General features: G+C 48.2%; 1 protein-coding gene across 4 annotated transcripts in view; it reads right to left on the bottom strand.

Annotated features, from left to right (window-relative positions):
• Positions 1–17,161, bottom strand: part of VASP (vasodilator stimulated phosphoprotein) — a 44,124-nt gene that overhangs the window by 12,641 nt on the left and 14,322 nt on the right. For all 4 annotated transcript variants that reach the window (XM_083753945.1, XM_083753944.1, XM_083753942.1 and 1 more), the window contains 2 exons: positions 2,012–2,183; positions 961–1,129 (listed from right to left, as the gene is read on the bottom strand). In XM_083753945.1, the coding sequence (XP_083610071.1) occupies positions 961–1,129; positions 2,012–2,183 (341 nt within the window). The remainder of the gene's footprint in view (positions 1–960; positions 1,130–2,011; positions 2,184–17,161) is intronic.

Genomic DNA, 17,161 nt, shown 5'->3' with positions numbered 1-17,161 from the left:
GCCACTGTATTCTGCTCTGGTCAGACCTCACCTGGAGTACTGTGTCCAGTTCTGGGCACCACAGTTCAATAAGAACACTGACAAACTGGAACGTGTCCAGAGGAGGGCAACCCAAATGGTCAAAGGCCTGGAAACGATGCCTTAGGAGGAACGGCTAAGGGAGCTGGGCATGTTTAGCCTGGAGAAGAGGAGGTTAAGGGGTGATATGATAGCCATGTTCAAATATATAAAAGGATGTCACATAGAGGAGGGAGAAAGGTTGTTTTCTGCTGCTCCAGAGAAGCGGACACAGAGCAATGGATCCAAACTACAAGAAAGAAGATTCCACCTAAACATTAGGAAGAACTTCCTGACAGTAAGAGCTGTTTGACAGTGGAATTTGCTGCCAAGGAGTGTGGTGGAGTCTCCTTCTTTGGAGGTCTTTAAGCAGAGGCTTGACAACCATATGTCAGGAGTGCTCTGATGGTGTTTCCTGCTTGGCAGGGGGTTGGACTCGATGGCCCTTGTGGTCTCTTCCAACTCTATGATTCTATGATTCTATGAGACTCTTGAGAGTCCCATGAGCTGCAAGAAGATCCAACCGATCCATTCTGAAGGAAATCAGCCCTGAGTGCTCACTGGAAGGACAGATCCTGAAGCTGAGGCTCCAAGACTTTGGCCACCTCATGAGAAGAGAAGACTCCCTGGAAAAGACCCTGATGTTGGGAAAGATGGAGGACACAAGGAGAAGGGGACAACGGAGGAAGAGATGGTGGGACAGTGTTCTTGAAGCGACCAGCATGAGTTTGACCAAACTGCGGGAGGCAGTGGAAGACAGGAGTGCCTGGCGTGCTCTGGTCCAGGGGGCCACGAAGAGTCGGACACGACTAAACGACTAAACAACAACAACAATCCCCGTAAGATGGAAAACCTTTCCAGCACCCCCAGAGAGATGCCCTGATTCTTCCATCTCCCCCTCACCTGAATCCAGAGCCTCCAGGGCAGCCATCATCCCACCAGCAAACTGGCTAGCGTCCTCTTTGGTGCCAAAGTTGAGCCCCCAGACTTGGCGGGCATCTCGCCACTGGTGAAAGTTGGGTGTAGCCTGGTTGTATTTTAGCCCTTTCACAATCGGGCTGTTGATGACCACCTTTGGGAGAGGGGAGGGGGGGTAAAAAAAAGCTGAGCCAAGAGGGATTTTGCCAACTTGGTGCCCTCCAGCTGCCTACAACACCCATCAGCCCCAGGCAGAGTGCACAAGCATTTTGGACCCTCCCCTGGCGCCAAACCCAACCCCTTTCCGGTGCCAAGACCTGACCCCTTTGACGCAACCTGAGAGCCAAGCAAGGCTCTGCTGCTCCTTCGGTTCCTTCCTTTTGTAACGGCAAGACATTCAGCGGGTCAAAATTAGAGGATGGGAAAGTCAGAGCCACAATCTCCATTCCACGTTTGTAAGAAGTCGATATTTTAGTGTGGCACTTTTGGAACTCCCTGCCTGTTGAAAGCAGGCAGGCGACTTCACAGCACCCTTTTCGGTGCACGCTAAAAACATTTATTTGTACCTGGAGAGGTTGGGAACATTGACACCTGCGTCCATCTGGTTTTTAGTTTACTGCTGAATTTAATTTTCTTCTAATCTATTAGCCTGTAATTTTACAGTTTTGTAAACAGCTTTGAGGCAGGTATAAATTCTATGAAATTACGCAAGTATAAATAGGGGAGAGCCCCGGACACAGACCCATGCACCCTAGGAGAGGGAAAAATAAAGAGAAAGAGCCCTTTTGGGTACCAGAGCCAGGGGGGTTGCTATGGCGACACTGGAGATGCTCTAACACAGGCTTCCTCAACCTCAGCCCTTCAGGTGTTTTTGGCCTACAACTCCCATGATCCCTAGCTAGCAGGACCAGTGGTCAGGGATGATGGGAATTGTAGTCTCAAAGCATCTGAATGACCGAGGGTGAGGAAGTCTGCTCTAACATTACAGGAAGGGCAGACCTCCTCTTCCCTCCCTCATCTTTGCTGTGGTCCTTACCTGTTGGTCCGGCTGCATCTTTCTCCCCACGACCCTGAACGTGTTGTTGACGGGGCTGTGGTAGATTTGGATGCGGCTGAAGGCCTGGGGGCCACTCCCCGCTGGCACCCATTTCTTGTTGGCATCATCATACAGCATCACAGTGGCTCGGGTGGTGCAGACGACGGACTCACTGGGTTCAGGGAGGTGGGGGACACAGGAAGGAGAGAGTGAGGCTAGGCCAGGGCACAAAGACCCCCACCAGGAAAAGTGTGGGGCAACACAGACACACACACACGCTTTGAGGGTACCAGTGTAAGATGCATCATCAAAAGAACTAGGCTTCTATATGATCTTGGCACCTAGGATAGCTAATTGCATCTCTTTTTAAAAAATATTTTTTACTGAATGATTTTATGCTACAAAAAACATTACAACCATACTACCACAAAATATAATTGAGAAATAAAAATTACATGCATCAATATTTTGTTTATTTGTTATTTACTGCCTTATTTCCTCCCAAACATTCCATACAAAACACAAAGAAAAAAATTAATAATGAAAATAATGAAAATAAGTATTTCCCCCCTTTTTTATCTTACAAAACCTTTTCTTCAGTTTTGACTTCCTGTCAAGTCCCATCGCATATGTTTTATCTTACAATTGAATGTACACAAAACAATAAACCTTTCTATATAAATTTTCCAATACATTCAGAAAACATAATAAATCCTTAATTGTTCTCCACCACGTTTTACTTCCTTTGTCACTCGAATGCTAATTGCAGCTCAATGGAAAAACAGCCCAGAATTTTACACTGGGCGCTGGGTAGCACTTAGTCCGGAATTGAGATACAATGGAGAAAATTACACATAACTTGAGATTTCAAGAGGGATGACCTGCATTCTTTGGTTACATATATAGCAGAATCGTCATTTTCAAAACAACTCTCATCGCGGGCCCGGCAACATCTGGAACTTGACTCGATAATTCCCTTATTTATTTCACAATCTACCAAATAACATCAACGTTCTTTACAGTGGCACCTTCGTTCTCAAACATCTTGCTACTCAAAACAACTAGGAACCCAAACACTGCAAACCTGGAAGTAAGTGTTCCGGTTTGCGAACTTTTTTCGGAAGCAGAACATGCTCTGTTTTGAGTGTTATGCTTCTGATCTGAGTGTTACGCTTCTGTTTTGAGTGCTACGCTGACATCTGTTTTTGCTATATATTTTTCATTATTGCAGCTTTCATTTTTATTTTTGTGACTGTGTGGAACGCAGTTCAGCTGCTGCTTAATTGATTGTGTAACTGCAGTACATTGTTTATTGCTTTCATTTTATGGATCAATGGTCACGTTAGATAGTAAAATTCATGTTAAGTTGCTGTTTGGGGGGTTGTTTTTAAAAGTCTGGAACGGATTAATGCATTTTGCATTGCTTTCTATGGGAAAGCGCACCTTGGTTTTGGAACGTTTTGGTTTTGGAACGAACTTCCTGAACGGATAAAGTTTGAGAACCAAGGTACCACTGTACTTAGATTTTCATTATTTTGACCCTTGCGTACGCATCCCACATGCTTATTTTCCAGTTTTGTTCTTCATCTTTTTATTTTCAACACCCGCTGTTCTGTTATATATACTCATCGTAAAATGAAATAAAAAGTATTTACAAACACACACACACACACACACACAAAATATCCCAGCCCCGAACTTCTTTCAATACAGTCAAATTTAGCATAGTAGCTGGTAAAAAGGAGGTAGAAACCTCCCCACCCCCCATTCCCATTTGAAAAAACATTACCCAAGGAAGAGGAAGGATCTGTTCTGAAGGCATTAAGCAAATTGCATGTCTCAATTATGCAAATATGAACAGAACCCTATTCTTCTCTGTGCTCAGTTTTAAAAGAGAGAAGTTGACAGTCTGAGGACTGCAATGTTATACTGCAACGTTTATTTATTTAAAAGCTTTCTGTATTGCTTTTCTGACAAAACTGCCTCCCAAATACATAAATGAGTTCTTAAGGCCCATTTCACAGACACCAGAGATGAGGACTGCCTAATATCACTCAGAAATGGGTTCCCTAACTGGAGGGGGGGGGGCTCAGAAAAGGGCACATTCCTTAAGAAATTGCTCTCAGTTTGTGGACTCCAACTTTTTGACCCAACAGCCATCAGGGTTGCCACTTTTTTTATTAGAAAACTGGTCTTGCTCCTCTGCATCCTAGCATGCCAAAAAAAAGCAAGTGATGCTCTCCCCTGTCTATTGAAGAAGCATCTCTTTGCCGGAAAATTTTAACTTCCCCTTTAAAAAAAACCACTCGCAATTGATGTGCATGGCTGGTGTTAAAGGCAGAGGAGCAGGAGCAAGAAAAAAAGTTGGCAACCCCAGCTGAGATGCTGTGATTTTTTTCCTATGGAATTCAGAAGCATGCCTTGGGAGGCCTGTCACAAACACAGCGAGACCTGACACATGGCCTCCATCGGTGTGGATGGAAAGTTCTGCAAAGCATCAAGTCACAGAAGCCCCAAACAACAGGCAGGAGAAATGTACTGTTGGCAGAGAGAAGAGTTTCCGCAGCCCCTTCTGCTTGGATTCCCCAGAGGTCCGGCCTTATATGGGTCCTCAGGGGCCAGTGGTGGGGAGGGGGGCACAAGCACGTTTTTGCCCCTGGAGCCTCTGGCCTTCTTCCTCTTGTCTCCAGCCTCCCCTGCTCCCTCCAGCTCTCCTGCTTTAACAGCACCGAGAGCCAGGCAGAAATCCAACAGGTGCAGCTCACTTTGCCACGGACAGCTGCCCCTGTTGAACGGCTGCCTGCTCAAGGCAAGATGCAACAGGGCAGGAGTGGCAAGATGTCCGAGAGTCAGCTAAATACGTATATATACCCAATGGGGCAATGGGAACCAACAAACGCCTGACCAAAGATAAGATATGGAGACTTGTGAAATAGGTTTGGGGACTTTGAGAAAGGCGGCCCACATTTTAAGCCACCTGTTCTACAATTAAAAATTGGGAAAGGAGTACGACAAGGTTGTATATTGTCTCCCTGCTTATTTAACTTATATGCAGAATTCATCATGCGAAAGGCTGGGCTGGATGAATCCCTAGCCGGAATTAAGATCGCCGGAAGAAATATCAACAACCTCAGATATGCAGATGACACAACCTGGATGGCAGAAAGTGAGGAGGAATTAAAGAACCTTTTATTGAGGGTGAAAGGAGAGAGCGCAAAATATGGTCTGAAGCTCAACATCAAAAAAACGAAGATCATGGCCACTGGGCCCATCACCTCCTGGCAAATAGAAGGGGAAGAAATGGAGGCAGTGAGAGATTTTACTTTCTTGGGCTCCATGATCACTGCAGATGGTGACAGCAGCCACGAAATTAAAAGACGCCTGCTTCTTGGGAGAAGGGCAATGACAGGCCTAGACAGCATCTTGAGAAGTAGAGACATCACCTTGCCAACAAAGGTTCGTATAGTTCAAGCTATGGTTTTCCCAGTAGTGATGTATGGAAGTGAGAGCTGGACCACAAGGAAGGCTGATCGCCGAAGAATTGATGCTTTTGAATTCTGGTGCTGGAGGAGACTCTTGAGAGTCCCATGGACTGCAAGAAGATCCAACCTCTCCATTCTGAAGGAAATCAGCCCTGAGTGCTCACTGGAAGGACAGATCCTGAAGCTGAGGCTCCAAGACTTTGGCCACCTCAGGAGAAGAGAAGACTCCTTGGGAAAGACCCTGATGTTGGGAAAGATGGAGGACACAAGGAGAAGGGGATGACAGAGGATGAGAGGGTGGGACAGTGTTCTCGAAGCTGCCAGCATGAGTTTGACCAAACTGCGGGAGGCAGTGGAAGACAGGAGTGCCTGGCGTGCTCCGGTCCAGGGGGCCACAAAGAGTGGGTCACGACTAAATGACTAAACAACAACAAATTCTACAATTAAGTTCATTGGCTGGCTAATCACATTCTCTTTCAGCCACACCCGCCTCACAGGGCTGTTGTTGCGAGGGATAAAGGGGGCAAAGGAGCGATGCCAAATCACCCTGATCATCTTGGAGGATAAACTGGTGATAAATAAATACGTTGGGAGGGATGAGGAAAGCCGTACTCCTCTGCCACAACTGGCTGCCGGGGATTATGGGAGTTGTAGTCCAATGCTACCTGGAAAAGCCACAGATATCCCTCACTCCTGCCTTAACCCAGCTTCTGGCCTGAAGCTCAGTGAAAATCAGGTGCCTTTGGGGAAATCCCCAGGCAGGGCAGGAGTGCAACAACACACCCATTTTGGCTAGTAGCCACCGACAGCCCTCTCCTCCTCGATTTTAAAGCCATGCCTGCCTCATGTGGGAGGGAGTTCCACAGGCTAACTCTGTGCCGTGTGAAGAAGTCCTTCCTTTTATCAGTCCCAAATCTTCCAACATTCGGCACCCGCTAGTTCCAGTGCGGTGAGAGGGAGACGCTGCTTTCTCCATGCCATGAATAATTTTACAAACTATCATGTCGCCAACTTTCCTTTAACTCAGAAGTCTCAAACGCTGCAACCTTTTATTCGTCCCTCTCCTTGATCATCTCGGATGCTGTTTCCTGTACCTTTTCCAAACTCTACTATGTCTTTTCTGAGTTAAGGCAACCAGAACAACACACAGTGTCCCAAATGCGGCCGGATCACAGATTTGTACGACGACATTCTATGAGCAGTTTTATTTTGAACCCATTTCCAAATTATCCAATTATCTGGTTATCTCCCGCTTGGACTACTGCAATGCGCTCTATGTGGGGCTACCTTTTAAGGTGACCTACAACTACAACTAATCCAGAATGCGGCAGCTGGACTGGTGACTGGAAGCGGCCGCCGGGACCACATAACACCGTCTTGAAAGACCTACATTGGCTCCCAGTACGTTTCCGGGCACAATTCAAAGTGTTGGTGCTGACCTTGAAAGCCCTCAATGGCCTCAGTCCAGTATACCTGAAGGAGCATCTCCACACCCATCTTTCTACTGGACACTGAAGTCCAGAGCTGAGGGCCTTCTGGCGGTTCCCTCCCTGTGAGAAGTGAGGTTACAGGGAACCAGGTGGAGGGCCTTCTCGGTAGTGGCGCCCGCCCTGTGGAACGCCCTCCCACCAGCTGTCAAAGACAAACACAACTACCAGACTTTTAGAAGACATCTGAAGGCAGCCCTGTTTATGGAAGCTTTTAATGTTTGATGTATTACTGTATTTTAATATTTGGTTGGAATCCGCCCAGAGTGGCTGTGGAAGCTCAGCCAGATGGGCGGGGTATAAATAAATTATTATTAATTATTATTATTATTATTACAGTGGTACCTCAGGTTAAGTACTTAATTCATTCCAGAGGTACGTTCTTAACCTGAAACTGTTCTTAACCTGAACACTTTAGCTAAGGGGGCCTCCTGCTGCTGCTGCGCCGCCGGGGCACAATTTCTGTTCTCATCCTGAAGCCAAGTTCTTAACCTGAAGCACTATTTCTGGGTTAGTAGAGTCTGTAACCTGAAGCCTATGTAACCTGAGGTACCACTGTATTATTATTTGACGTCTTTGTCTCTACTATGACCCCAAGGTCTCATTCTTGGTCAGTCCCTGCCAGTTCAGACCCTATAGGTATGAAATTTATAGAGGGTTTTTTTGCCTGATATGCCTCATTTTACACTGGTTTACAACGAATTGCAATTGCCGCCTTACCACCCATTCGCTTACGTTTGGAGAGGTCCTTTCAGAACTGCTCACAATCTCTTTTTGTTCTAACGACCCTGAACCATTTTAGTATGAACAGCAAACTTGGCCAGCTCACTCCTAACTCTAGATGGTTTATGAAGGGGTTAAAAAGAGCAGAACCCAATTCTGACCTTTGGGGGGGTCTGCGGAGAGAAAAGGTTTCCACTTTCAACTTCTCCCCAGTTGGAGAAGTGTCCATTTATTGCTTCCTGCTACTTAACTGGTTCCTGATGCACAACAGAACTCAGGAATCGTCGGCGAGGCATTTTGTCAAGAACCTATTTGAGAGTTCAAGCACCCTAAGTCACTTCTGCCTATATTCTTGTGTGTGTTTTTTTAAAAAATAAATTATTATGGTCAGAGACCAGCTTATAAAACACACTTGGGGGTACAATCCCAGAAGGAAAACAAACAAGATGATGGATTTTTCGGAGCTAGCTGGCCTGACTGGAAGAGTCCGTGTCCAGAAGGAGGAGTACCAGGAAGAATGGTCGAAATTTAAAGACTATTTAGTTAAATATGTCAAGTTAAATTAAATGGAAAAGCTTGCAAATACCAGATAGCCTTAGGATTGAAATATGTAATGTGATGAATTAATATGTTTAATGCTAAATTGGAAAGAAAGAAAGATGTTAAGTGATTAAGTGAATTTTATAAGAATACTGGTTTTGGAAAATGATATACACTGAAATTCAACCAGGGAGATACGAGGAAGTCACTTAATAATGTTAAAAAGATTAGACTTAGTAAGGTTAGGATTTGTGTTTGTTTGTTTGTGTGCTTAAAAATGTTGTGGAAAATCAATAAAAAAAAATTGGGGGAAAAACAGAAGGAAAACAAACATTTAAAACAATGTGCAACAATAAATTTAAAATTTATAAATGCGATAAGCATATAGACGCTTTATAATTTAAGATAAGCTACCATAGACAGATGACCCACGGTCACCCATGGAACAGAGTTTGGGGATTTTCTTAACAAACTAGTTTGAGTCGGGCGATGGTGTGTGCCTACAGATCTGTACACAGAATCTGGTGACCGTCCGGGTCATCTTATGATCTTTGCCTAACAGGAAAAGGTCTAATTTTGGGGTTTTCCGGGAGGTCAGCGAGCCTCACCAGCAGGGGATCAATGGTCTCACTCTGTGCCTCTTCATAAAAGGGACATCTAAAGAACAAGTGCTCTAGGCTTCCTATCTCCCCCAATGAACAGGCGCAACGTCTCTGAGCATATGGGACTTTTTAAAAAGGCTTCTTCCAGAATATGCTTGTTTAAACTCAAAGAACTCTGACAGCTTTGGGAGACAGGACTTGTCCTGGCAGAAGCCATGCTGCCTCTGCTTGAGCAAGGCTTGTTCTTCTATAGCTTTGATTTAGTTGTTGTTGTTTAGTCGTTTAGTGGTGTCCGACTCTTCGTGACCCCCTGGACCAGAGCACGCCAGGCACTCCTGTCTTCCACTGCCTCCCACAGTTTGGTCAGACTCATGCTGGTAGCTTCGAGAACACTGTCCCACCATCTCGTCCTCTGTCGTCCCCTTCTCCTTGTGCCCTCCATCTTTCCCCACATCAGGGTCTTCTCCAGGGAGTCTTCTCTTCTCCTGAGGTGGCCAAAGTCTTGGAGCCTCAGCTTCAGGATCTGTCCTTCCAGTGAGCACTCAGGGCTGATTTCCTTCAGAATGGAGAGGTTTGATCTTCTTGCAGTCCATGGGACTCTCAAGAGTCTCCTCCAGCACCAGAATTCAAAAGCATCCATTCTCCAGCGATCAGCCTTCTTGATGGTCCAGCTCTCACTTCCATACATCACTACAGGGAAAACCAGAGCTTGAACTATACGGACCTTTGTTGGCAAGGTGATGTCTCTGCTTTTTAAGACGTTGTCCAGGTTTGCCATCACCTTTCTCCCAAGGAGCAGGCGTCTTTTAATTTTGTGGCTGCAGTGATCATGGAGCCCAAGAAAGTCAAATCTCTCATTGCCTCCATAGACTTGATTGCTTTATCCTTAATGATACTTCCCACCAGTTGAACTTCGCGCAGCAGCATGGGTGCAGAACTATATTCTGGGGAAAACCCACATGCGGCTCAGGGGAACGGAGTCACCCTGCCCCCCCACCTCCTGTCGCAAGCCTCAACAGCTCCTGACCTCTGTGTGGCAACCGCACAGCTATCGCTTAACCCGGGGTTTTCTGCAAGAGGAAGCTGAAAAAGGCTTGTCGAAACCACCATGCGCAGAAATGCTGGCCAAGCAGACGCTCCAAACTGGGCTGCTGAACCCTCCTGATCTTCCAGAGACTCCGGGGGCCAGGGGGGGAATAGCGTGTGCAAACATTAAGCCTCAATGGATAGAGAACTGGATCCGTATGACCTGAAACATTCCCATGTGCACACACACTCCATCTCTGCACAGGTTACGACGACTGGCTATGGAGAAGTCTCTCTCTCTCTGCCTCAGTTCCCCACTCTATAAAACGGCCTACTGCTCAGAGGAAACACAGTGGCACATAAAAAATACTTTGCAGATTTAAAGTGTTGCAGAAAGGGTTAGCTGTCCTAAGGCACCGCTAAATCTACATTCAAAGATTTATCAGCTCCATCTGGTATGCAGGATGAAACCCTCCCTGCCCACAGACTGTCTCGCCAGAGTGGTGCATGCTCTGGTTATCTCCCGCTTGGACTACTGCAATGCGCTCTACGTGGGGCTACCTTTGAAGGTGACCCGGAAACTACAACTAATGCAGAATGCGGCAGCTAGACTGGTGACTGGGAGCGGCCGCCGAGACCATATAACACCGGTCTTGTAAGACCTACACTGGCTCCCAGTACGTTTCTGAGCACAATTTAAAGTGTTGGTGCTGACCTTTAAAGCCCTAAACAGCCTCAAAGGCCCAGTATACCTGAAGGAGCATCTCCACCTCCATCGTTCTGCCCGGACGCTGAGATCCAGCGCCAAGGGCCTTCTGGCGGTTCCCTCACTGCGAGAAGCCAAGTTACAGGGAACCAGGCAGAGGGCCTTCTCAGTAGTGGCGCCCGCCCTGTGGAACGCCCTCCCATCAGATGTCAAAGAGAAAAACAACTACCAAACTTTTAGAAGACATGTGAAGGCAGCCCTGTTTAGGGAAGCTTTTAATGTTTAATAGGTCATTGTATTTTAGTGTTTTGTTGGAAGCTGCCCAGAGTGGCTGGAGAGATCCAGCCAGATGGGTGGGGTATAAATAAATTATTATTATTATTATTATTATTATTATTATTATTATTAAATGTATGAGGGCAAGCGGGAGGGCAGGCCACATGGGGACATGTTTAACATACAACTGGAGGGTTCTGCACAGCAGATGCACAATACGAGCTTATGTGCAACCAGGAAGCCCAAATTCCAAGGCTGGGCTGAATTATGCAAATCAAAAAGAAAGGTGTTTGCAATTTAATCCGTTTAAGTAGTCCAGGGCTGCCAGTCCACCATGGGGCGGGGGGGGGGGTGAGGAGGAAAGAAAGGGGTTGTGCTTGGAAAACGGAGGGGCATCCTTGCGGAATGTTTCCATGCAGAATGCTGAGGACTAGAACCTTGGGCAGGCAGGTGGGAAAGAGAAGTACCGTATAATAAGACTCTGTATAAGACTCACTTTTCCCCTCCTAAAAAGTAAGGGGAAATGTGTGTGCGTCTTATGGAGCGAATGCAGGCTGCGCAGCTATCCCAGAAGCCAGAACAGCAAGAGAGATTGCTGCTTTCACTGCGCAGCGATCCCTCTTGCTGTTCTGGCTTCTGAGATTCAGAATATTTTTTTTCTTGTTTTCCTCCTCCAAAAACTAGGTGCGTCTTTTGGTCTGGTGCATCTTATAGAGCGAAAAGTTCCGCACTGGACTCAAGGGGCCTGGGCATGCAGACCACCATGTGCCCCAGGCGATTTCCACGGCCGTCTCTTTTCCGCACCCAATCATACCCCCCCCCCCATGCACACAAAGCTCTCAGGTGAGTTCTTCTCCACCAGCCTCCTCTCTTAGCGCAAGGGTGCTCAGAGAATTGTGGCAACTGGCAGAACAGGAAAAGCAGCCAGGCTGGCAAGGACTCTGTGTGTGTGTGTGTGTGTGTGTGTGTGTGTGTGTGCCCACGCGCTCGTGCATGTGCGCACATGTGTCTTTTACTGTCTGGGGTCTTCATGCGCAAGGAGGGAGGGTATAGAAGGAGCTGATAGAACGCAACGGGGGGAGAGAGGTTGGCCAATGTCTGGGACATAGAAACAGCCTGAAAACCACACCATTTGTGTGTGTGCGTGCACACATGTATGTGCCAAAAAAAGCCTTAGAACCGGATCAGGCCAATAATGGTCCAGTCTCCTCATCTCACAACACAGAAATCCACAAGCAGGATCTGAGCGCAAGAGCAACTCTCCCTCTCCTGCCGCGGCCTTGCTGCCACAGAGTGCGCATAGCCAGCATCCATCGACAGCCCTCTCATCTAGCCAAAGAGGGGAGATTTCGCCCGTTGGGTCTGGGCACCCCCAAGCAGCCTGGTCGAGCCCCCGCTCTTACTTACTCAGATTTAAGGTGCTGGCTTTGACCTTTGAAGCCCTTCACGGCCTAGGACCCTCGTAGCTACGGGACTGCCTCTCCTTGTATGCCCCACGGAGGACCTTAAGGTCCATAAATAACAACGTCCTAGAGGTCCTGGGCCCTAGGGAGGTCAGATTAGCCTCAACCAGAGGCAGGGCCTTTTCAGTGATGGCTCCAGCCTGGTGGAACGCTCTGTCTCATGAGACCAGGGCCCTGCAGGATCTGATTTCTTTCCGCAGGGCCTGTAAGACAGAGTTGTTCCGCCTGGCCTTCGGCTTGGAATCAACTTGATCCCCTTCCCCTCTTTCCTCTTTTCCTTTTTCCTTTCTCCTTCTGTGATGGAACACCTATTTGGGGACTTCCCTGGCTTTTTTTCTGGCCCACGTAGGACCAGTCTGGAAAGTTAGCCTTGGTGAATATTTGACGTTTTCATCACCTGAAAAGTTTTTGATTTGAGTTTCTACTGAAAGGAGGCTGCATTCTAATCTTGTTTTTTAAGTTGTATTTTAATCAATTGTTTTTATACCTGGTGGCAGCTGCCCTGAGCCCAGTCTTGGCTGGGGAGGGCGGGGTATAAATAAAATTATTATTATTATTATTATTATTATTATTATTATTATTATTATTATTATTATGCACACACTCTGTTTCCTAAGCTGCACTCCTGCCTGTCTTCCTTGCCATGTTGGCATTGCAGCGCCACCTCCCTAGCCCTGCATAGGTCTAAAGTACTTGTTGCAAAGTCTCCTCTGAGTTCGCCTTCCAAGAAAGGATCTCCTTCAGTTTCCTTGAGACGATTTGTTCTGGTCTTCTCCAGTTGCAGGCTGCCTGTTTTCTCCCTGCCTCTCGCCCGCTCCCCATTCCTGCTCCCGCAGAGTCGGGGCTGTGCCACAACTCGCCTGCAGCCCAGAGGCAGGAATCGTGGCCCAGGCCTGGCGCTGCCTGTTTGGATTAAGGGAGCGGCTGCCGTTTCCGCTTCACCCTTTGGTGCCTGGAGGGAAGTTGAGCAGCGGGGGAACCCAGTGTTTGTGTGTGCAAGGCCTTCTGTGTTTGGCAGTGCGGAGGGCAGGAACCTGAAAGGCCCATAGTAATAATAATAATAATAATAATAATAATAATAATAATAATAATAATAATAATAATAATAATTGCTGCGTTCCAAAGGAAGGATCCCAGGATCCACGGTTTCCCAAACTTAGTGTTCTGTTGGAAGCTGCCCAGAGTGGCTGGGGAAACCCAGGCAGATGGGTGGGGTATACATAATAAATTATTATTATTATTATTATTACGGTGGTGCCCCGCAGGACGAACGCCTCGCAAGATGGAAAACCCGCTAGACAAAAGGGTTTTCCGTTTTGGAGGCGCTTCGCAAAACAAATTTCCCTATGGGCTTGCTTCGCAAGACGAAATGTCTTGCGAGTTCCTGCGGGGTTTTTTCCCCTCCCCCCCCCTTTTCCTAAGCCGCCAAGCCGCTTATCAGCTGATCCGCTAAAAGCCGCTAAACCGCTAATAGCGCTAATCCGCTAAACTGTCAATGGGCTTGCTTCGCAAGACGAAAAAGCCGCTGTACGAAGAGCCTCACGGAATGGATTAATTTCGTCTTGCGAGGCACCACTGTATTATTAATCACAGAGTTGGAAGGGAAAGTGACTCTCTGCAATGCAGGACCCATGCAGCCGTCCTATACGGGGATTGAACCTGCAACCTTGTTAGGAGACACCTGGGTTCAAATCCTCCCTTGGGTGAAGCCACTGCCTCTCAGCCTAAGCCCTACCTCGCAAGGCTGTTGTGAAGATGAAACAGGGAGTAGGGGGAGCGCTTTGCACCCCCTGGAGCTCCTGGGAGAAAAAGGGGGGATAAATCAGCAATAAATGAGGAACAGGCAGGCAACATCCTTCTGGTTTCAAGCCGAGAGCGACGTGGGGTGGAGAGGGGCCCGATCCACCTCATCCTTACCCCTCCCAGGTTGTGTTGAGCAACAACTTCAGCCCATCATGCGTCCCCAGCTCACGTCCGGCTCTCGCAAGTCACAGGTCCCTTCACAATCTCACCACGGCCGCAGTGACGCAAGGTACACTTCCGAGACTACCTCGCTTTTAAGAGAGAAGGCAAAGATCCAAACCGCCCGGAGGAGGGTTGCGCAAGTCCGGAGAAGACCCGAGGTGTGGCTCTGCAACTGCTGCCAGCCAGAGCCTGCACCGGCAAGGCAGAAACTGGGTCCCTGCAATGCCACCCGGGGGCGCCACGGAGCAGGTGGATGGGTGCGTCGTTCGAGATGGGCATATATCTAGGTGCAGAGGAAGCTGGAGGTGACTTGGTCAGCCTAGGTCAGTGCTGCATGCACTGGCTGGCAGGGGCTTCCCAAGATTCAGACAGCGGACATTACCAGGAAATGCCAGGGGGTTCCTGCCTGCAAGTGCTCAGCCTCCGTCTAAGTAAGGTGCCAGTCCTCATGGAGTTTAGCAAAGGGCTGTTTTAAACAGGAAGCTACCGACTCAGACCTAGCTTAGCACTGCCTACACTGACTGGCAGCTCCAGGAGACGCATTCAGGGATTGAACCTGGGACCTTCTGCATGCCAAGCAAGGGCTCTGCCAGCCCTTGGAAGGTGGCGATGCACTGTCAAAAATTCCAGGCGGGTCTGAAGTCGAGGCAGTGCGGTGTAGTGGTTAGAGTGCATCAGACTAGGACCTCGGAGAGACCGGGGCCCGAAGCCTCACTCAGGCATGCTGCTTGCGGGTTCAGTCACTGCAACCCTCAGCCTAACCTACCTCGCAGGGTTGGTGCAGGGATTAAATGAGGAGGGGGGGCAGAACCAGGTACCCCACCCTGAGCCCCTTGCAGAAAAGGGTGCAATATAAATGCCAAAAATATAAATAAAATCCAATTCACAGACACACACACATTTTTGCAACGGCCAATGTTTCTCAGAAACGGCTTGGGAAGCCGTGGCACAGCAATACGCAGAATCCTTTGAGACGCATCTAGTCGGATGTTGCTGTTGAAACCGCTGCGACATTTTCTCTCTATCCCGTCCTCTCTCTCCCCAGCCGTCGCATTTTTCCCTTTGCAAAACCGTTTGTTTGCATTCTGGGGTCAGGCTGCAGGCCCCAGACCAAAGGTCTCTCTCTTTCTCTCTCTCCAGCTCACAAATGGAGGAACATTTGCTACGAGAGGAAGGTTTTGTGAAATGTGGAACTTTCTCGGCCAATTATCCCAAGACACAAAAATTACAGCATAAACAAACCACCTTCCCTTTCATAACCTCATGGGGGGGGGGGGAAGACCTGCAAACACGACTCCTTGGTCCTGCAACTCACAAGTCAACTCAAGTAGTTCCCTTGCTTCCTTCTGCCTCAGTTTCCCCTCTATGTAAGAGACATTTTGGACTCACAGCTGTCCATGGAGGCACAGGTCAATTCTTTATCCAGGGCAGCTGTTTACCAACTCCATCTGGTACGCAGGCTGAGACCCTACCTGCCCGCGGACTGTCTCGCCAGAGTGGTGCATGCTCTAGTTATCTCCCGCTTGGACTACTGCTGATGTTCAAGTTTAAGTTAAATTTCATAAAAATTGGGATTTGGAAAACCGTTAAAAGGACATGCAATGAAATTCAACCAAGGGGAATAACTGTAATTTTCAATAAGGCTATGATCTATGTTTGCTTTGTTTGTTTGTCTTGTGTGTTTGTTTGTTTTTTATAATATTGTGAAAATCAATAAAATTTCTGGGGGGGGGGGGGATATAACCTCTGGTGGCTCAGCTCAACGCCGGCTGTCCGAACCAAAACATGCCAGAGGTAGGCAGCGAGGCTTTTGAATCCCAGTTGCTGGAAACCTCAAGAGCCCTGGCCCCTAGGAGAACCCTAACCCTGTCCTGATCCAGCAGCCCAGCTCTTCTAATGGAGCCTCCAGCTCCAGGGGCAGTCTATCTGCGTTCCTAGGTTCTATGGGGTATTTGGCCTCTGCGAGAAAAGGAGGCTGGACTAGACTGCTCCTTTTAGGTTCAGAGGGCAAACAAGACCTACCCGCTCTATTTCAGGAAAACAGAGCGAGGTTAAGTGGGGGGGGGGCAGTGCGGGAAACAGGCTGCCCCCCCCTTTACTCTGGCAGTGACTGAAAGAATAAGAATTGGCACCTGGAACGGCCAACCGGAAAAGAGGCGGAAGGAGGGAGGGCGGGAGAGCAAAAAGCAGCCTTTGCCCATATAAGGTAGACTTGAAGGACAGGCCGGATAATGTGGGAATGCAAGGCGGTTGGAGGAGGCGGGGAGGGGCCCAGAGACATCCTGCGCCGCCGTTCCCCCCCCCATCAGCAATCCTGCCTAAGCAAAGACAAGCACCCCCAGCCCGGCTCAAAACATCCTGACATCATCTATTGCCTCCATTCTCTCCCCAAAGCAACCAACTTCCCCATAAAGGTATTCACAAAGGAGGTGTTGTTTTTTTTTGCTAGAGACACACTCCCCAAATTCCAGACTTATGAGCTGGAAGCATTGCAAACTGATGGGGTGGGGGGTGGCTGAGTTAAATTTGGGGTGGGGGTGGGTGGGTCAGGACAGAGCAACAGACAAGCAGGTAGGGTTCGACTCAGGATTGCTTTCCATGTTACTTTCTCCAACTTTGTATTAAAAAAAAAAGTGGTGGGCTTTTTCGGGAGGGAGGTGGGAATTGGCAGAGCTGCACAGCCTTTGTTTTCTGCGGAGGGACAAGAGCGGCTCGGGGTTGGGGGGGCCTGGAAAAAGACATTTCCACGTATAATGGGCGTGCGTGTGCATTTTGGACGGCGTTCAAAGTCGTTTGGAATTAGCCGTGTAAACATCCCCCCCTCCCTGAATGCTGCATGCACAAGAAACCGTCAGCTCACTCCCAGTTGGAGAGGGCGGC

The sequence above is a fragment of the Podarcis gaigeae genome (genome assembly GCF_964106915.1).
Source record: "Podarcis gaigeae genome assembly, chromosome: 8".
NCBI classification, from domain to species: Eukaryota; Metazoa; Chordata; class Lepidosauria; order Squamata; family Lacertidae; genus Podarcis; species Podarcis gaigeae.
Note: the sequence above shows the minus strand (reverse complement) of the source record. Positions and strands in the feature narration are given on the sequence as shown.